This window comes from Echinops telfairi, unplaced genomic scaffold (genome assembly GCF_000313985.2).
Source record: "Echinops telfairi isolate 266 unplaced genomic scaffold, ASM31398v2 ScPeMD7_7469;HRSCAF=8507_0, whole genome shotgun sequence".
Classification (NCBI taxonomy): domain Eukaryota; kingdom Metazoa; phylum Chordata; class Mammalia; order Afrosoricida; family Tenrecidae; genus Echinops; species Echinops telfairi.
The window spans coordinates 2743488-2766165 of record NW_022111372.1 but is presented as its reverse complement, the minus strand read 5'-3'; the positions used below and the strand labels follow the sequence as shown (position 1 = coordinate 2766165).

The 22678-nt window shown below is 37.1% G+C and overlaps 1 protein-coding gene across 3 annotated transcripts in view; it reads right to left on the bottom strand.

Moving 5' to 3' along the window:
- Positions 1-4859: 4859 nt before the first annotated feature.
- Positions 4860-22678, bottom strand: part of USP25 (ubiquitin specific peptidase 25) — a 168866-nt gene continuing 151047 nt past the window's right edge. For all 3 annotated transcript variants that reach the window (XM_013006906.2, XM_004711310.3, XM_004711311.3), the window contains 5 exons: positions 20802-20880; positions 18465-18544; positions 12997-13120; positions 7966-8161; positions 4860-6823 (listed from right to left, as the gene is read on the bottom strand). In XM_013006906.2, coding sequence (XP_012862360.1) covers positions 6654-6823; positions 7966-8161; positions 12997-13120; positions 18465-18544; positions 20802-20880 — 649 coding nt within the window. In that variant the 3' untranslated portion in view covers positions 4860-6653. The remainder of the gene's footprint in view (positions 6824-7965; positions 8162-12996; positions 13121-18464; positions 18545-20801; positions 20881-22678) is intronic.

Below are 22678 nucleotides of genomic sequence, written 5' to 3'. Positions count from 1 at the left end.
AGCTTTGAAAAAAGATTCCATTTTGGGGGGGGGGGTACCCCTTCGTATGTGGGGCAGAAAGGTAAATTAGTAGACAACACCCACAGAAGGTGAAGAGAGTCAAGTATGTCGAACCATCCTATCAAAGGAACAGGCACAAAAGGAACCGTAAGTAATGAGTAGCCAAAAGTAGTTGTAGAGAAAGCCAAAACCTTGAAAATAAAAAAGTGGGAATAGCAATGTGTCATATTGTAAAAAAAAATAAATAAAAAGTTTGCTATTGAACATTTACTGGGCAGGCATTTTGTTTTCTAGATACAAACGCAAATAATCCTTAAAATAACCCTCTTACAGAGGACTGGCTGGGAACATTCGCGGTGCTGTGGGTTAGGCACAGGACTGGTAGGCTGGCCAGTCAAATCCACCAGCTGTGCTGCGGGAGAATGATGAGGCTGGCAGCTTCCATAAAGATTTACAGCCTCGGAAACCCTATTTAGGATTAAGCCAAAAGTGCCTCAAAGGTAATTGGGTTCTTTTTTAAAGGAGGATTATATTTTAATTCTCACTTTATAAATGAGGAAACTGGCATCCAAAAAGTTAAAGAACTCATTCAAAGTTAACAGTCAGCTAGCAAATATGAACAGAGGAGAAAGACTAGGCTTTCTACATGCGTGAAGTGGCAAGGACGGTTCTGCCCGGAACTGTAGGGTGGCTGAGTCGGAAGTGACTAGATAGCAGTGAGTTTTACTAGTTGTTGACCTGTATCTGAATTCTGTAGCCTGATTCCAGATGAGAATCCGAACTCTTAGCCACTCGGCATAGGAATAAGAAAAATTCAGTTTAGGGCTGAAAAACATGAGTACGTCTTTGTTTAGAGACATGGATGTGCACTACTCAGAGCACACAGGGAAATTTAAGCCCAGAAGCAGTTCCTTTGACATGCAGTAGAGAAGTATTGTCCTCCACCTTGCTCAAGCTATAGCCAAGTCTTTCATGGAACGACCACAGGTGATGCTCAGATAAACTAATGTTGGAGAAGCATTGATCTAGAGCAGTGGTTCTCAACCTTCCTAATGCCGCAACCTTTTAACACAGCTCCTCACATTGTGGTGACACCCAACCATAAAATTCTTTTCCTTGCTACTTCATCACTGTAGTTTTGCTATTGTTAGGAATCTGGCGACCCCTGTGAAAGGGGCATTCAACCCTCAAAGGGGTCACGATCCAGGGTTGAGATCCGCTGATCTAGAGTAAGAAACCTCAAGCCACCTGTGGTCATTCCATAAACTGGTGTCAATTTGAGAGGATTGTGAATGAAGGGGTGGAGTCTAGTCTGTCAATCAGATCATAGCCAATGAGGCCTCTGTGTGGGCATGGCCTTCTGAGAATTCTAGGAAATCCCATATTCCTTTCTGGAGGCGGGAGGCACTATTTTTCTCTCTGCTCATTCCCTGAGAGACACACTACTCATAGGACACAAAGCACTATGCTGATAGACTCTGCGCCCTGGAGAAGCCATGTGGAGATCCCTGCCAGCACTGAGATGCTTACAATACCGCTGGATCCACAAGACTTCACACCCACTGGCCTGTAATCTTCCTACATTTGGCGTCACTGTATGTGTTTCGTGAGTCTGAAGAGGACTTTATGGATTGTTATTGGACATTTGGGCTATATTGGACTTACGGACTTGATCTGGACTGGGCTAGGCTGTTTTCTCAATGTTCAATTGCTCTTGTATATAAATCTTTTCCTTATACACTTGAGTCTCCTTGGATTTGTTTCTCTAATCTACCCAGACTAACACACCACCTTTCAACTCTAATGCTTTAGGAATACATATGATACTGTCTACAGCCCAGGGGTCCTCAAACTTTTTAAACAGGGGGCCAGTTCACTGTCCCTCAGACCCGTTGGAGGGCCGGACTATAGTTTTAAAAGAAACTATGAACAAATTCCTATGCACACTGCACATATCTTATTTTGAAGTAAAAACAAACTGGGCAAAAACACCTGGAAGGCGGGGTAAATGTCCTCAGTGGGCTGCATGTGGCCTGTGGGCCATAGTTGGAGGGTGCCTGGTCTAGGGCCACTCAAAGCCATCATTCTCGTAACAACCCTATAGTGTTGTTGAGCTCCTTATGAGAGCAGACCTCTTCTTCCTCCCTTACAGTGGCTCAAACTCAAACTGTCACTGCCATCGAGTCGATGCCCACTCCTAGACTCCATAGGGCAGGTAGACCTGCCCCTGTGGGTTTCCAAAACTCTTTATGGGAGTAGAGAGTTCTGTCATTCATTCTCCCACCACGCAGCGGGGGCTTCAAAATGCTGGCCAGGCCTTTAACAACCCACCTCCCAAACACCAAGGCTCAAGTGGCTTTCTCTCACTGCTATCAATTTAATGTTGACTCACAGTGATCTTAAAGGGCAGGGTAGAACTCCCGCTGTGGGTTTCAAACTGCTAACCTTGGGGATCTTAGCCCAGCCAGTAAACACAATTTCAGTGGAGACCCTTAGAGTTGCTAGTGTGTTTGAAATGTGTATCTAACAGCCCCACCAGGGCTCAGTAGATCGAACTTTTCAAATGCTCTTCACACATGTAAATTTTCTGTACAAATATACATGAAATGTACCAGTTCAACCACTCCTACACATACAATTTTGTGACATTGATTACATTCTTCAAGTTGTGCAACCATCCTCATCCTGTTTTTGAGATGCTCCTCCCTGCTTACAATAAAGGATTTTCCAAAGTTCCTATCTGGTCTTTCAAGTTGCTGTTGGTAATTCTTAGAAGAGCACAATATCCAAGGCTGACACTGTTACTGCTTAAGCTATTGTCTGCTTTCAAGACCTTAGGGTACTTTAAGGTTTAAAGATTTTATCAAGTCTCAGGAGTTCACCCAGCATTTGAAACTATTCTTCATGCCCCACCCCCTTTGAATCAGGATTCAATAGAATCACTGAACTAAATCTGTTTAGTAATGCTAGCAGGTCAACATCCAGTTCTTCTGGCCTCATGGCAAAGAAGGTAATTTTACACGGAGGCAATTCTCATGTGCTTTTGATATACAGCCAGGGCTGAGAAGCAGTTTGGCCCTATTAAACACACACATACACACACTAAAAAGAAGCTGATGTACAGGGTTTGGCCTAATACATTAGAGGAAAATGATTTTAGAAAGCTTCTCTATACTTTAATAGATGGATGCTAATGGAATTTAAATAATGGATGTGTGTTTTTAATGGATGTTTTGAACTAAAAAGTGGAGGTTAGTGATCCGCTGGCTGTTGTGGTTTGTGTAGTCTGTGCCCTCATGGTGGGTCCACTGGCCGAAGTATCTTCAGTATTAGAGACAAGAAAACCCCGAGGCACTGCTACCCTTGAACTTAGGGGGTTGTCATGATTTAGAATGGAGTCTGACACGCTTGTTTGCTTTTCTACACTCGGGAGTTGGCAACGTTTGGTGGTAGTGAGCTAAATTTCTATGGCAACTTCATACTAAATTTTGACTTTATACTTCATACTTTTAAGATTGTTAATGATTTGCACTTATGTTATATACTGGGTAGCCGTAAACTCACAGCAGGGAGGTGTAAAGTTGAAAGGACAACCATACTTAATATGCCCCATTTTCTTGACGATGCAAAGAAAAGGTCATTTATCACAAGAGCTGGCACAGGAGAAGGTGGGGGGAAACAGTAATGTTTAAATAGGGATTGAGAAAAACTACATGGGATGACGAAGAATATTTAAATTGATAGGGTTTATAGTATGTACTTATGAGTGTGCAGTTCCCTCACCTGAATCATTATTCTTAGTAACAACCTCTATTATGAAAATTTAATTTATTCCTAAAGTCAGTCCATTAGAAAATGAAATTAGGTTTAGGAATTGCAGGAGGGAAAAAAAATGTGGCAAATAGATGGATAGCTCATTACTCTTCCAGACCATTCCTAAGCCCCGGCCTCCACCTCACCAAAGAGGAAACCCACCACTGCCTGTGTCTCACAGCATTGTGTGACAATGTAACAAGGTGTGGCCACAACAGTTACCAGTGATGAAGTGAGGGATGGAAAAGGGAAAGGAAGGAACTAAGGATGAAAATACTGTAGAACAGGAAGGATGCAATGAAAATGCACCTGATCAATTAAATATAAAAGCAACCACCACCATCCCCAAATAAATAAATAAATAAATAATCCTTCGATCGTTTCCTTGGAATTGCAAGAGACAGGAAAAGCTTCCAACAAACAAAGGACCCCCTGCAACACAAACTCTGCCGCATCATTTTAAGATGCATAGCATCCTGGTACGCTTAGTTCGTTTTGCGGTTCTCAGCCTTTGGCAAACATACAAATGGTGTGAAGGGATTAGGTTGCCCCCGTTTCCAAACCAGTAGTTTTGAACTAGGGCTCAGCAATTTGTATTCCTAACACGTTCTCAAAATGATGCTGAAGTTTGGGACTGGAGACTACACTTTGCCAATTAGTGATCTGGTGTATACTTAGCACTAATGTGAATTTGATTAAGAAAAGTACTAGAGGTGCCTCCTTGCTTTACTCGTGATTACAGTTCTCCTAAAGCCTGTATTTACAAGAAACTTCAAGGTCTTAAATTCCACCCTGAATTAATGCAAATCTAATTTTAAGGAGCAGGAAGGACCTACTATAGTAAACAAAATGAAAATAGTTCAAATCAAAATGTAACCTCCACTGGATAACACTATTATGCATTCCACTTTTTAAAGTACTAGCTGTAAATTCAATTTCCCCCAGTACATAATATAAGGGAATACCACTGACCCCAAACCACACTAAATGCTGCTATGAAAACAAGCTTTTCCCCAGGTTTTGAAAAAAAAAAAAAAAGGCACTTATTTAAAATAAGTTTCAGATTTATTGTTAGGAATAACCTAGTTTTAAAGTGCAAAATAAATTTAGTAATATCACTTACCTTTAGCACAAGAGCCACACATGATTACCTGGATGTGTCACTTGAAAGAATTTGTATTTTGTGTTTGAAAAGTATACACATGAACTTTACATGTCAGTAGGAAAGTATACACATGAACACAATCAACTTTACTGTTATCATAAAATGTTGACGTTTACAAAAGCCTTGGTGATACATATAAGGTGTCTAAACCTTTGACAGGCTTTGAAACTTGATGCAGAATACTAATTCTACTCAGTAGAGAATTTAAAATCTAAACCAAAATATTTTGAAAGTTATAATCTGCAAGATCTAACTTTTATAACAGATACAGTATCCATTCCTTGTCATTAATATTGTATCAGTACAGATAACTTTATAAAGAGTATCACATGTTACTGAATAATTTCTTCCCCCTTTTCCTCCTACTATTTTGTAAGGTGTTTGTAAAAAGCACTAGTTTTGGTGTCGCTACAACAAACATACACATGATATAATGAATGCTTTACTAAGCTAGCAAAATAGTTTATAAAGCATTTTTTATAAATCCAAAAATAGGTTGTTGGTAACATGATTACCTTTAAAGCACTGGTTTGCATTCACAATATTACTTCATTGAACTTAAACACAGTTTCATCTACAAAATGTTCTACAGATAGCTCCTTTTTGAAAAGTAGGCAAGTAAAAGCAGGAAAGATACTCACAATTTCTATTTTAACAACATCAACTTCATTTCACAGCATTGATTAGTAGAGAACATATTCAATTAAAGTGGTATACAATTTACAAAAATAGAATGATTATATAATGCAAAACATTGTTCTCCATTATGAAGAATAAAAGTGTTTGTGTGTGTGTGTATGTGTATATATATATATATACATATCTTTTAAGTTTCACAATTAAGTAGCCCTTATTCAAGTACTTTTTCAGATTTCTCTTTTAATAATTACCTTGCTATATTGGTTATAAATACATAGAAAAATAAAAGGTTGTTCTAAGAAAAGCTTAAAAGTTTCAGTGTGGTTTGACTTAAAAATCAGTCACTCATTTCAGTGAAAACATTATTTGAATTCAAAATAGGTTTAGGTGTCATACTAAGTTCCACAACTTAGTAAAAAATATAAATATATTTACGTGTCAAATATTTAGTAAATGTCCAATGTGCTAACATTGGAGCAAAATTAAAGATTGTATCAATTTGTTCATCACCAATCTTTATCAATCCCCAGACAAAATTCATTTATATATTAGAACTAAAATAATACACTAATATACAATATACCTGCTTACAAACACATAGGTAGCCATAAATAAAACTTTATTCTTTAATTTCATTTACAAGCTACCAAATATTATGCTATTGTACATAATGTTGAACACTTAAATGGCTGCAGCCCTGGAAGGGCCAGACTGTGGGGAAAGCTGCTGATAAAGGTAGAAGCAAAGTAATACTGTAACAAAGGGTGGCAAAAGCATGGGTTTGCCAGAATAAAGTCAACTGGATTTAGAATTACACATCAGTTCTGGTTAAAACAAAGTCTGAGTGTCATGCGATTCTCAGCTTTATTGTTTGCAGTCTGGCTAAAGTCTGTATAGTCATTTTGTCTTTTGCAGTTATTAAAATAAAAACAAAAAGTTAAAACCTATAGCAGCAACAAGCTTATCCTGTGACAGGAAGGCAAGGGGTAATAACTAAAAAATGTTACACAGTGTGTTTAGGGAGAGTGAGTGCAGTTTATCTTCCATCAGCAGGAGTCCGACTGAACGACATGATTCGGGCAAACCGCTCACAGAGTTCAAGAGTGGAATATGACGGTAACTTCGGTGGCTCATGGAAACCTTTCATCTCTGTAGAGCAATCAAGCAGTTTGGGCAGAAAATCCGTCAGCTTTTCTTGGAGGTTTGCTGTAAATACACACCATTAGATATAATTAAAGATAAAGAGAGGGGGAGATAAATATTTGCCCTCAATGTGATTAACTTGCAGCAGTTTGACAAGTCCTTTCAAAATACGGCGATCCTTGGTTGTGGAATGGCTCTGCGCTCACAGTTCCGATAGCTTGACCAGCAAAGTTCGAAAAAAATCTGCTTAGTGTTCGTAACTTTGCTCAACACTCAACCAAAAATCCAACTTGAAAAACCTGTACTGGCCGACAGTAAGTCTGTCATTTAGTGTCTCTCAGTCCGGACAAAAAGGGGTACTGCTTCCGTCTCAGCACGCTCTCGCTTAGACATGAGTAATGCTTATTACGTAAGTGCGTTAAAACATTCATCATCGTGGGGCTTTTGAGCTCTGCTTGGGTAAAGTATTGTAATCGTGGCTCCAAAGACAGTAAGCGATACCAACAATAAAGTTCAAAGGAAATCTGTGAGAACTACCATCGAGTTGAAGAAAGAAATTCTTCTGTATTTCTGAATCAGATCACCATTTCTCTGACTGGTTGCTGAATACAACTTGGCTAAGTTAACAATATCAACAGTTTTGGAATAAAAAGAAAAAGAATGAAACAGCTAATGTAGCAAAACATGGAAAATTGTTAACCAGGAAACAAATAACCCAGACCACCAAAGAGGCTAAAAGTTTGTGTTAACTTGGACACAATAGAAACAACTCAGGGGCGACAGCGTTATCTGACACGGTGATACATACGCAAGAAGGCTAGCAACCTCCAGAGTGACTTAAAGTACTGAAAAAATGAATTTTCAAATTTAATTTCGGATCTCAGAACAAATTATTTGTTTTTTTCCCAAATTCTTATGGGGTAAATATGTTCACTTCTTAAACTTTTCAGTGTTTAGATATGAATTTGGAAAGATTAAGTTCAACATCTGAGTTATCAGTGTATGTTAAATGCTTTTTTCTCTTTGAGAAGTGGTGAAATACAAATGGTAATAGCACAGTGTTAACAGCTTAGTTCACAAATATGGTAAAATCGTGTCGTGATATCGATATTAAAATATTAAAGAATACAAAAAGCAGTAAGTTAAAATTGTATCTAATATTTTCATGAATACCTTGGGTGCCCACTAGCATTATATAAACTTACATTCCATTTCTTGTCCAAGGTAGGAACACCATCGATTTCTCATATCTTCCACAGCCAGTATATCTTTCTCTTCCATCTCATCCACCAGTAACAAGGGTAAAAATGGGACAATAAACTCATTCATGATAATCAGACCATTATTCACTTCTTGATCTTCTCCAGATTCAAACAATTCTGCAGCTTGTTCATTTAATTTCTTAATGCAATGAGAAACAAAACAAACTTAAGTTTATATTTTTAATTAAATAAAAATAACTTTAAATGTTAATACTGAAGACACTAACAAAAGTATGTTCATAAACAGTCAGGAAATAGCATCTCAGCTTATTTGGACATAAACAATGGCAGCAGCAGCAATAAAAGCATAACATAGAGGGGAAAACACTGTTGCATGTTTTTAACATTCACATTCACATTACATTACCTCAATCACCACCATTCACTGGGTTTGGTGATGGTGTGCCATTGGCTGGTCTGAGTCATTGTAACCTTCTAGTAACAGAACGAGGTACTGTCGGGGTCAGAGCTATCGTCACGATCACTGGTGTGTCTGAGTCCACTGCAGAAGCTCATGTCTATGAGGGATTTCCTCCTTCTGGACAATCCTCTACTTTATTAAACATGATGTCCTATCCTAGGAGTTGGCCTTTTCTGATAATATTTTGATGATACATCCAAGTAAGCAAGCTAAGGCCAAAGTCTCACTATTCCATGGGTATGTCTGAGAAACATTCTAGTTGTTTTTCTTCCAAGACTAATTTGCTCATTCTCCTGAGAGTTAATGGCATGTTCAATAATCCAGGCCCACATACCACATTCAAATGAATTATGCCTTACTTTGTCGTCCATTTTCATCACTAAAATGGCCATTTTTCCTTATTCTCCATAAAAAAATTATTTACCCCTAAGGGCCAAATGAAAAGTTGGCTAAAATTTTGGTCTAAAATTTGACTAGAACTCAAAAGTAGTTTAAAATATAAACTCAGATTCCACATTAATTTTGAAGTTATTTTATCAACCAAAGTCAAATTAATAAGCACTGTTATAAACCTTAATAAAAAAGCATAAAAATAATGTGCGTTCTTTTAAACTTCTTCTGCAAATTGTTAGAGTGCATGCCACGTGTCATAAACTTCTAACGTAGGCTCCCAAGTAAATAATACAAATCCATACAGTTTAGTACAGGGATGGTGAAATTTTCTATAAAACGCCTGGGCTGACAGAGTTTACACTTTGAGGATCAAATATTCTCTGTGGCAACTAGTCAGCAAATCTACTACTAAAGCACAAATGCTGCCATATTGTGTGTGTGTGTGTGTGTGTGTGTGTGTGTGTAAATAAATGGGCATGACTTTGTTCTTATTTTAAAAAACCAGCAGCAGGCTAGGACATAAAAAGATTGTCACAACTTCTTAACAAGTAGAAGAGAATGAAGGGAAAATGAATATAACTATGATAAGAACTATATTGAGGGTTCATATCTGAACTACATATTAGAGCTTAGTAAATATTACTTTATAATAATTACACTTTTAAATTGAATTTCTGATACAAAAATTGTATTATTCATGTTTTTATTATGTGATACTTGTGCAATCATTTTTTATTCTGGAGAGTGACTTGTTCTAAAACGTCTCACTCATTTGCAATTTAATGATCTAATCTTGTGAAAGGCATTCTGAGTTCAGCTTTAATTGCTATAAGAAAATTGGAAGATGATGACCTCCCTTTAAAAACTAAACCAAACCTACTGCCATCGAGTCAATTCTGGCTCAAGATGACTGGTCAAAGGATAAATGAAATACAGCCTGTAAAGTACGTACTCTCCAACTGTCACTACTCTACCACTTGGGTCCCAACAACTCCATCATAAATCTGTCTGAGGTAAGTAAAATATTCCGTTTTCTTTTTAGTTTTCATTACCATGATCCTTTATTTTCAGTTTGTCTACACAGTCAGGAGTGCTGGCCGTGCACAGGGTTACACGAGGTGCTGCTAACCTTGCGTTGAGCAGTTTGAACCCACCATCTGCTCTGTGCGAGGAGGAGTGCTACCCAGTCCTATAGGGCTGCCATGAGTTTGAACCGATTGTGTGGTAGTTAAGTGATGAGCAACTTTATAAACCAAATTTTGTCTTTTGGGTTGGGGAGATTACATGTAAACTTATATAAATTTTAATAAGCAGTGCATAAAAATGCACACGCCATAAACATTTAGTCTGATGACGATGAGAAGTTGGACACGGGCATTTTGTCAGCTGGGGCACTGGCTCCACTTGTGGAAAGGTCTGGGTCATCTGGAATCTCACTGAGAATGGGGATGCTGTGCTAACCCAACATTTAATGAGAATTTTTGATAAGGTCCTTTTATTCTTCATGTACTTCTCAATAAAACCTCACTGCTTCCACAAGCTGCTGATTAATTTTAGCAAAGTGGTTAGAGTTTGGGTCTAGATTTTGAAGCAACTTAAACCCCTGGTTTCATTTAGAAAGAGCCCCAGCTAATCCTTTCATTGTAAAGTCTTTGACAATTTCTTTTTCTTCTCTTCATTATTTCTTTCTTCAGCATTTATTTCCTCTTCAAAATCCATTAAATCTGGATTTGTCAACTCCTTTTTTTTACCTATGAGCTATTCATAGCTCAAGTCTAAATTCAGTTTACTGGCCATAAGGGCATTTTTTTTACTATCTCTTTTATCTTATTATCCTGATCAAATGCTTGGAGTGTATTCATATTAACTCAGCAATTTTCTCTGTATCCACTAAAAGCAGTTTCCTGTAACTTACATCCAGCAAGTTTCAGCTACAATAAGATATGCAAAAAAAACAACAAAAGGAAAAGCAAAACAAAAATCTGTACTGTCCTCAGGATGGTTTGTCAAAACTTGACTAGGACACAGCCTGTCACTCTGGCAACAGGTCTTCAAAGAAATGTGAAGTTGTCCTGAAAATAAATGTTGACATTTGGTGTAATTCAATTTCACTGAATCTACGGATTTTGTTGTAATTCAATTTCACTGACTACAAGGATGTCCTCAAAATATATTAAATTTAAGATATCTGTGATAGTTAGGTTTTGTGTCAACTTGGCTGGCCTGGGTTCTCAGCAGTTTGGTAGTAACACCCCAAGATGGGAGCTAACACAACAGGAAATCAACTGCATGATGAGATCTCACATATCACAATTAACTCTGTGAACAGAGAACAGTGTGGTGTAGTACAGCCCCGCTGATCAAGCCACAGCCTTGATACAACTGGAAGAAAGACTCTGGGGGTGTAGCTTCCTCCTATTTAAGCAGACTCTGGGAAAGTTTGTTACTCTTGCTGGATCTGGATTCTTCATCTGGTTCATGGACCTCCTGTGATACTGCCTGCCAATCCCAGCATCCATCAGCAAGCTGCTGATTGTGGATCCAATCAACTTTGTATCTACCAGCCTATGGTCCTCCTGCTTCATCAGCCCTGAAGTTGGGAGAAGCCTCCAGGACAATGTCTGACCCACGGGCTTGAACAGGAAGGGACCTACCCACGTCTAGATTGTGTGAGCCATTTCTTGATAAAAATTTCTACACACACACACACACACACACACACACACACACACACGCACACACGCACGCGCGTGCACAGGTTTTGCTTCCCTAGCGAATGCAGCCTAACACACTGTCCCAAACCAACTTTATCCATTCTTTTTAGATCCCCACAAAGACAAACACGGGCAAGTTGGACTCCTCTATTTCCTTCTCAGTCATCCACGTTCCTTGATTTCATTTGCTTCACCACTCTCTGTATCCTCTTTACATTCAATGTGCGTCTACCTTAGTTCAGAGTCTCACCCTTTCCCTGTCCTTGTAATCTAGGCTGTCTGATTTTAATTTTTATGCCTTTCCAGCTATGCTTCAGTGTGGTGGTGAAGAACCTTTTGATTGTTTTGGCCAAGGCTCATTTGAGGATTTATAACATCGCTCATGGGCCATCCTAGTCAACCATTGAAAAGACTCACCCATGAGATGGCTGGAACTGCTTCTCTCTGGTGAAGTGTGATGTTAGCTGGTACCGATGATTTTGCAGGCCTTAGATGGCTGCTCTAGTATCCCACTGCCAGAATTCTCTTCTAAAAATCAAAGTTGGTCATGCCAAACCTAATCAAACTGGCAATCGCTCTTGCCTATGTATATTATCAGCTACAAATCCATTTGGTTATCATCAAATAAAATTAATTATCATAAAGGTCCACTAAGATTCCTAGGTAAAACAAGCTACCATATATACTTGAATGTAAGTTGAGTTTTTCAGCACATTTTTAATGCAGTTTTTGTGGTAAAATGAGGTGCCTCGGCTGACATTCAGGTCGGCTTATACAGTACTTGAGTTTATACAGTAAGTGTGGCTGGTTCACTATCACTACAAGGAAAGAGAAACAGTCTACTGTTTTAAAATGTTTTCAAAGCTACTTTCAAGTTTTGATTTCATTTATGTATAAAATCAGCTTTATCAAAATAGCTTCATCTCTATTCTGCTAGGCCAGGTTGACTTGAGAAACATATCCAGTGACAGTCATATATGTATAAGAGCTCAATATCAAGACGTCATCAGAAATCACTGCACCAGCACATCTACTTTACGTTCTGTAAAGTACACATAGACCAAGCTACAAACCTATAGACTCAAAAATCCAAACATTCCTGAATGCCTTATACTATATCTTATTAGATGCCATTGAATCGGTTCTGACTCACAATGACCCTACATCAGAACAAAACATCGACTGCCCAGTCCTGTGCCATCCTCACAATTGTTCCTATGTTTGGGGCCATAGTTGCCGTACACACACACACACACACACACACACACAATTTTATCTAAAGGAAAAAAATACCAGGCATTCGTGGTGTAGAGTGAAGCAGTATTTAAATGAAAGTGAGATCTAATAAGAGTTTATAGAATCAATCACTAAAACATGAACCTGGAAAATCTGTCCAGTGAAAAATAAAATGGTTATATAAACATATATGATATACACTCTACTTACCAGTAAACATTCTCTTCTATAATGTGATATCAATTCTTTATCATGTCCTCTATATGGGCCTTTGGACATGAGTTCTTTGTTATTCTGATAAGCACAGATTAGGAACAGCAAGGAATCTATGTAACTTAGAAATGAAAAACACAGTACATTATGTAAAAACATGTAATGATGCAAAAATATGTAATAGATATATTATAGTATTTTACCTTTATTAAAAAATCAATAAAATTATGAAGCATTCAAATTTTGATTATTTAGAACATTACAGCAAAAAATATCACTGTATACACTAAATGCCCGAGAGCCTTTAACACTAGCAATATCTGAAATGAGAAGTTAGTTAAATCTTAAAAAGTTTTTTGTTTTAAATTGGAGCCAGCAATTTACTTAAGGAAAAAGTGGTATTGGAAAGGCTAAATGTCAGGAATTCGGGAAACCCTTTTTGTCTCAAGTCTTTTCTCAGGTTTCTTATTTGGACTCAAAATTAAGATTGATGTGAAAATCAGCAATTTACTTGCTTAACAAAAAAAACATTTCTAAATGAAGGATTCTTACTGTGTGTTTTAAATCACAAACATCATTCACTGACAGACATCATTCTGTGACTATTAATCAGTTCTTTTCTTTGTAAAAACACTGCGCTAGACATTCAGAAAAATCTAAAAGATAGTATGGAACAAGTGGGAAAGGAAAGAATGCTTTCAAATCTGGTCAATCTGGTGAGATGAAACACAACAACACAAACCAAATATGAAAGGCCCTAGTCCATGTGCTATAGTGAAGTAGTACTAATATATGACTATAATGAATGTCAAACTGTTTGGAAATGGGAGAAAATGTTTAATAGAATATTTTATTCGTTTCTGAAATAATTACCTTTCAACTTAGCATGCTTTAGGAAAAAATCATACACATATATAAGGGGGCTTCAGAAAGTTTTGGAAAAATTGAATTAATAGATAATGGATTTTTCCCCATGAACTTTGTGAGTTCCTTCACATGCATATAATGGAAATATGAGAAATAACTCGATATTTGCTTTGTGGGAGTTTTCCAATTCACAATATCTTCTTATATATCACTAAAGAAATTAGCATCTTAAAAACTGAAAGACTTTAAAGAAATAAAAATTTTAAGCTACCTTGTCAAGTTCATATATTAATCATGTCCATGTATCAAATGTTACATGTAAAACTGTTTGGAAATGAATGTACCCATTTATGAAAATCGAATTATATAACTTAAAGTATGTCATGAAAAATAACTTTTTTTTAAAACAAGCAAATTTGAAAATGACTTCTTAGAAATTTGTTTTCATGAAAACCAAGGAGCAAAGGTTGATTTTGAAATAATATGGACAACATCTCTGCTAAAGATTTTTTGACATGAAATAATGGAGTGCTAACAATACTATATGCCAATGTTTCACACCACTACCCTGGGGTCTAAAAACTCCAAACCCAAATCCCTGCCATCAGATCCATGCTGACTCACAGCAACCCTAGAAGGCTGTGCAGAGCTGTTGCTCGGACTCTCCGAGACCTTTCCAGCCTTGGATTCCTTTCCACAAGAGCGGACAGCATCCCAACTGCTGACTGTGTGCATCACAGGCCTACTTGTAACCACTCCGGCACCAGGGCAGTTGTTATCTTACAGATAATCAGCAAAAGTGTTTTTATAGCTCTTTGATTTCCCATTGAAAACTCCTTTATGTCATTCATTATCTAGCTGTCTCCTTTGAGAAAAGCTAGGATGGCCTTCTTCCAGTTTTCTAATAAGGCACACAAAATGCTCTGCATTTTCCCAGCCTTGAATGTGCTTACAGCTTTTATATGTAAATAAATCCAGAGTCACATTCAATGTTCTGTTTTCACTTAAGATAAAATGAAGACTATGCCGTCTGGTAAACTGTCAATATCTTCCATGGACACATCTTTAAAACGCTGGTGTCTAAACACCTGATGTTCATTTCACTACTCACTGAAGGAAATGGCCAGCCAGTAAATATTTCAGGCAAGGGATTATCATTTTCATTTTCAAAAAATTAGACAAAACTATTTGGTCATGCTTTACATGCCTGCTGCTAGGTTTGGTAACTGCTAGATTTAAAGTAATAAAATTAATGCTTATTTTAAAAATATTCTGTATTTATTTCTAACCATTTTCAAGTTAATGCTTCAGATTTAATATTTACAATACTATAATTGCGGCTTTCCAAATATGTATATATTTTGGAACTGATTAGTCAACTATTAAATTGAAGAGTGTTGTGACATGTATCTTAGAAGCTGAAATAAATGTAAGAGAAAAGCTAATGTAAGGGTGATGCAGATAGTTGGAAAATGACAATTTCATCTTTGTAATTCTTATTGAAGTGGATAATATTTTTTGCACTTAAGGAATTCTTTGAACATTCAGATCTCTAGTCTTATTTTTACTTCCTTAGGTGTACTAGTTATTTGCAGTGGGCTGCTAACCCTAAGGTCGGCAGTTCAACACCACCAAATGCTCCTCCAAAGACTACGCTCTCTACGCTCATAAAGAATTAATATGGGAAACCAACAGGGGCAGGTCTACCCTATCCTAGCGAGTCTCTATGAGTTGGACATAAGTCAATGGTAGCGGAGTTTGTGTTTCTAGCGAGTTTGGGGCGTGGTGGTGTTCTCAGGTAAGCACTGAATTGCTAGCCGTATGGTGGGGAGTGGCTCAAAGTCACTGACTGCTCCTCTAAAGAAAGATGAGCCTGTCTGTTCCCAGAAAACTTTACAGCCTCAGGAACCCTATGTAGCGTCACTGGGTCCCAACATTGACTAAAAGTCAGTGCTTTGGCTGCTGTTGTCAGTTATGTGACTTGGCAAATCTACTTCATTTTATAGACATGTTAATCAGCAAAATGGATATGCCGTCTTTGATCTTAAACATGATTAAAATTGAAATATATTACTATTTTCATTACATTAGCACAAATCTCAGAAAACCTAAAAGTGAGTATGACTAGTACTAAACCTTAACTAAAACGTAGCTCACAAAATAAGAATTACTGATCAAAATAGCTTTTTATCTCAATTACCAATGGGAACTCTCTTATAAATTACATAGTGGCAAGGACTTTACTTAATAATTTAGAATTAAGTATTACTGTTACTTTAAAATTTTAATAACTGCAAGTGGATAGTATTTCTCCCTAGAGCAGCATTCCATAAAACTTTCAGCAACGATGGGCATGCGCTACACTACGCTGCCCAATAAGGACGTCACTAGCCACGTGTGGCTGAGTATTTGAAAAGCAGCTAGTTGTCAACTGGGAACTGAATTTCACAGTGAAGATCGCAGAGGAAATAATCTATATTGCTATAAAAATAGTATACCTCAGGGGGTGCTTCTTATACTTTCCATCAAAAAGAAAAAAAGTTATAGAAACTCAGTACATTTTTAATTTGGCTGTAATCTAGTTTTTAGTTTTGACAATTCAACACACTATTTTTGATGATTGGTGCTAAGAAAATTATTTGCCTCCACAAATACACTATGAAAAATTGATCCTTCCGAGAAAATAAAGGAAGAGGTGGGGAATGAGGAAAATATGAGGCTCTGTCTGCCGTTGGGGGCAACCAGAAGCAAAGGCTTGGGGATTCCCCCATAATTCACACAGATACAGTCACACCCAAGAGCCAGCCTGAGCTGGGTCGCTGAGGGCACTGGTGTGTGTGTGGGTGGGGGGATGGGGGTGAAGGCGTAATTAATCAACAACATTGGCCAAATTTATCAGCACCTCAAAAGGCCTGGGGCTGTCTTTGAAATAATATTTAACAATGATAATGTTTCAAAATTATTTTCTAAAAATAAAACAAAAACATTGGTTAAGTAAATTAATATTAACAGATAAGAATTAAATATGTCAAGATTGGACAAAAACAGGAGTAAACCATCTGGGATGCTAAACGAATTAAGAGCAATCCTTTCTTATTAAGAACAAATAATATGTAGCAATACCATATTAAGAAAATATTTCTGTAAGCCATTTAAATGAAAAACGATCTAAGATATATTTTTAGACGCTTTTATAGTTATATGAGGATACTTCAAAAGGTTCATGAAAAAAATGGCATTAAAAATAAAATGGAATTTTCCCACTTTTTGAAGCCTTCTTACATTTTTAAAAATATGTAAAAATTCAGACAAACACATGGATTAGAAATATTTCTGATTTGAGGTACAAACCAAGCTCACTGCCATCAAGTCATGTCAACTCCTAACAAACCTATAGGACAGGGGAGAACTACCCCTGGGAGATTCTGAGACTGTAACATTCTGTGAGTCAAATGTCTTTCTCCCTTGAAGTGGCTTGGTGGTATCAGATTTCGAACCTTGCAGTTAGCAGCTCAACACATAAATACTATGCCACCAGCAGTCCCTAATTTGAGGTATAGGTTAAATGAATATTCCATTGTAGATTTCAATTGGAGTGTCTAGGAACTGAGAAAAACAAAGACACTCATAATAATCTTACAGATTTAAACAAACGTATTTTCTCTGTATATATGTGTGTGTGTGTGTGTGTGTGTGTGTATATATATATATATATATGTTGTGTGGGAGTCTATGGACATTATTCTATCCAATTATTTTGTGAATTTAAAATTGTTACTAAACATGTTCAAAACAAAGACAAGACAGGCTGGCAGGCTGGCTTCCTGGTTCCAGAAGGTGGAGGCTAAGGGGATCATGTAGCTGTGAACCAGAGAGCAACTTGGTTGCTGGCTAAGAAGAGGGCTTGCTGTGGACCAATGACTATATCCTTATTGTTTATTAATCCTAACCTGTGCTAAGCTATAAACATCCTTAAATAAACCCAGTAAATCTGGTGGTGGTCAGTTTTACTTGCCACTCCCCAGCTATAAGGATGAGCAGTCTCGGCAAGAAGACAGAGAAGTGCCAGTGAAGACTGTTCCTTATCTCTATATGAAGCAGCTGCAGCATGAAGACCATGGGACAAAGCAAAGGAGCAGGCTGAGATCAGAAGTGGAGGGAGGAAGGCCAAGAGGCAGAACGGGGCAGCATCGCCAGGACTATGGAACAGGCAGAACAATGAGCCTGCTTCTTGGCCCATGGAGGCAGAAGCAAAGGGATCACGTGGTTGAGAGGTGGAGGGCCTTGAGACTTGGCTACTGGCTGAGAAGCAGCGCTGCTGTGGAACAATGAATGAATCCTTGCAGTTTACTGATCCTGACTTGTGGTACCCTTTCTTTGACAAACCCCCATAATCAATCATGTTTTGTCTGGGTGCTCTGTGCTGTCTGAATAGGTAAAGAAGAATGGAGGGTGGAAGCATGTCTGATCCCTGCTTCAAAGCTATAGGGAAGCCAGAGGAGGTCTGATATGGTCCTCTGGGCCTCATTTGCAGAGGTCTTATTAATCGATATTAGGTGCAAAACTTGAACTCTCTATAGTTTTAAACTTTGCCTTACCTTTGTCTTTGAAAATTTTCTAGTCCAATTATGAGATACATTGTTGTTTCCCTGAATTTCCTATAATCTTGATGCCACTCCTATAGGTAAAGAAAAATAATAAAGTAAGACACTAAAATCGAAATGGAGGCTACTCCTCAAGTAACAAAAATATTGCATAGTTCTCTGACAACTATTTGAATTAAAAGAACAGTTAACACTGCAGATAAAATGGAACAAAATCAAGATGTTTAATTTCTAATTTACAAAATAAATTACTAATAATAAATATAAAAATTACTAGGCATTGATGAGAAATTATCAAAGACAACACTAAGATATATAAACAATTACATAAGCAGAATAATCAATGAAGTTATTGCTCTTTTTCTCAAATTTTTCTCAATATAAAGGCATATACTATTAAAATCTTGCTAAATTATCTACATTAAATGTCAGCTACATTTTTATAGTACTAAAAAAAGTTATGACTTTGAAATGGAGCAGCTTGACGTTGCAAAGTGCTACGTCAAAAGCTTGCTTTTCATCCTTTAATGCTTTTCAAAAAGAACGATGAGGCTTTCTACTCCCTTAAAGAGTTACAGTCTCAGAAACCCACAGAAGCTACGAGGTCCTTTAGGAATTGACCTCATGGTAGTGAGGAAGAATGCTTTCCAAGTTTGTCATTAATTTCACCGTACACACACACACACACACACACACACACACACACGGTATATATAGAGATAGAGAGTATATTTACCTAAGGAATGTTGAAGCAGAGAGTAGTATACTAGGAAAATTTTGCCTCCCCTACAACCTACACACACACACACAAAATGACTCTTGGCTGACATACATTAACTTTAGAAAACAATATCATGATTTCCTTAACTTATTTAACAAAAATGAATTCAAGATAAGCCTAAGTTCAATATACAATGAAGCTAAAATAAATATTGATGATAAGATGGTACTGCTTTAATACACATATTTTATAAGCAAATGAAAGAAACACAGTCAAGTTATTTGCCAATAACAGTCTCCTTGAACATAAACAAGACCTCGCGTCATAGCGGTTATCCATCGGGCTGTTGACCACAAGCTCAGCAGCCACTTGATCCTACCACCAGGAGAAGGAGAGGCTGTCCACTCCTGACAAGAGTTCCAGACTTGGAAAGGCACAGAGCAGTTCCATCCTGTCTTATAGGGGTCACTCTAAGTCAGAATTGACTTGATGGCAGCGAGTTTTGAGCATAAATGATGCTCGTTTTTCAGGGTCTACCTTTCAGAGTATGAGGTAAAGCACAGTAACATTCAGAGGTCAAGGCTGCTCTGCAAGTTGTGACTTTGATCAAGAATAGGAAGATTTTCTTTGTAAAGGGCCATTTCATAATTATTTTCAGATTTTGCAGGCCTTGCTCTTTCTATCGCAACTACTCAAGTAGGCTATTGTTATGCAAGAGCAGTCACAACCATAATCAAATAGTGGTGTTCCAATAAAAATTTTTGAAAATCAGTTGTTGAGCTGGATTGGGTCTCACTTTAAAGTTTAGGATTTAGAGCAAGTCAAAGATATGAGCGATAGGTAGAATCCAAAAGCGTGCTATTTAAATACCTGTAGGATTTAATTGCTCTTAAGTTAGAAAGAATATGAGATGGTTTAAGAATAAAAACTACTGAATCAAATCTGATTAAGTAACTTGGGAGAGAGATTATGAACTGACAATGAAAAATTAAGTACCCTGTAACTCCAATCTTGGCAAAAGGGCTAGGGGGATCAACTAATTTTAAAAATATGGGTCCATTATTAAATCAAAGATACTTCAATTTGTTCTTACTGGACATGAGGAAACATATTTAAGTAACTATGGTTCCAGACAATGCATCTTGGTCAAAGAGCTTCATTTCTGGGTAAATGCCTCTCAGAGCTTATTGGAGTTGTTATTCTCCAGACTAAATTAGCACATGCAATAGCCTAAGAAGAATACCTGGCACACAACAGGCACTTGATGAATGAGTTATAAAATTCTAGCTCAAAAATGAATGTATCTTGCATATAGAATTGTTACTGAGATTAGAAATATCATTTTTAAAGTAGTTTTAACTAACCTGTGGTATAAAAGAAGACTGCACTTAAAGTCAAAAATCAAAAAGAAACATCTTTTCTTTTAAAAAATCTTTTCATTGACATGCCATCACATCAAACTATTTGTAAGATATTATATGATGGTATTATTAGTGCCTTGAGAACTAAGAAATTTATTAATCAGTCATAACTAATTCACACTTAAATTAAAAGAATGTAAGTGAATTACTGAATCTCAGACCTATCCCTCAATCCAAAATGTACATTACCTCATATTCCCCCAAGTTTATTTCTTCAGGTTTTATCATTTCAAGTTTCGCTTGAGCCACTTTCATTATATTGTGACACCTACAAATAAACAAAATATAATCCCAAATCAAAAGCATCATCTATAAAAGCTGAAAACATGTGTTACATAAAAACTAGACTACCAACCAAACTCCCGACTCACGGCTATTGAGTAACTCTGAAACCCAAGGAGGCAGGTGGGGTGAATTAAAGTTGGACGCTACCAAACTCATGGAGAAATGAAATACACCATCACCGAACAGTATTTGTTTGAGCAAACCACTCCCAAATAACCTTAAGTGAAAAATTGAATTTAGGGTCAATGTTAAATAATGATACAATGATATCTCTAATTAGAACCTACCATGCTATATTAACATTGGGCTAGAGTTTAATTATGCTTTATCAAATTTACTACAGGTCACTCAAGGAGAATTAAAACACCTTGGTTACACACTGAAAGATTCAATAACAATATGGAATCATTATTAAGTATGGTGAACATTAAATCTTATTTTACCTCAAAATTACATTATCCTTAAATAGTAAAAGGAGAAACCCAAAATGTGTCTGTCCTTTCAGGTAAGAATGTAAATGGACTTTATGATGAGAATTATTGCTAAAGAAATCCCCACCAAATATAAATAATCACATATACCTGTCTTTCAAACACAAGAGAAATAAGGTTATCAAAACATTGATCTTTAAATCCCAGAACAGACACTTGTCAAGGATTAAAAAGTTACTGTGATTAATCCATCAACATTTTCCCTACATTAAAAAGAACATACAGATACATTAAAAGGAATATATAGAATTGAAAATAGCGCAGACAGCCAGATGATGACAACAATCATGAACATTTATCCAGATCTTTTAAATAATAAGTAGCAAAACAAGGGATCTCCATAAGAACAGTAGTATTAGCCAAGATTCTTCAGGTGCTTAGTAAGTCTAACAGATATTATTCCAGACCATGTACTTGTATCATTTCTTTTAAGTAATCAATAGTAGGTACAGGGTAAAGCAGAATATAAATTGAGATGCCTTGTTTTTATTCATATTCTCTTAACTATACAAGGGGATACCTCAAAATAAACTGAAATTCCATCCCCTACCCCCAAGCTATGTATTTAAAATTTTTCTAAACAAAACAACCTTATCATCTTCAAAGTACTCTCTCATTACACTTAAAACATTTGTCAAATCTGTGATTCCTGTTCTTGGGAACATTTTTTAAACTCATCTGTTTGCACGGCTGACAGCACCTCCCTCGTTTACTCTTCCCTTTCTCTAAGTCATCAAATCACTGTCCTTTCATGTCTCTCTTCATTTGTGGAAACAAAAAGAAATCTCATAAAACGAGTTTAGCTGAGTAAGGTGTGTGGGGCAAGAGAGGCATGCTGCTTTTTGCCAAAAACTGGTACACTGAGATGGCTGCTTGAGCAGGTACACTGTCATGGTGGCAAAAACAGTCCCCTCTGTCCCAAATCAGGCCCTTAGTCACACACGGTCATGCAGTTTTCAAAACCTCTAAATAGAAAGCTTGATGAACAGTCTGACCTGGTAGACCAGACAGTCAGTCTTTTGAAATGAGAAAACTACCCTTACACTAGAGTTTTTCCCCACAGCACTCTCCTGGTAGGCTCAGTTCAACATCACAAGTTTCTGCTGCATTTTTCCCAAGAAGGAAACCAAATTTCACAGCCACCTGCTGTTCTCTTAAATCAGCCATCTCAAAAACGACAAGGTTACTACATTCTGTCAAGTTCCGATTCATAGCAGCCCTGTGTGTAACAGAATGAAACGCTGAGAAATGTCCTGAGAAATCCTCTTTTTTTTTTCAATGTTTTTTTTT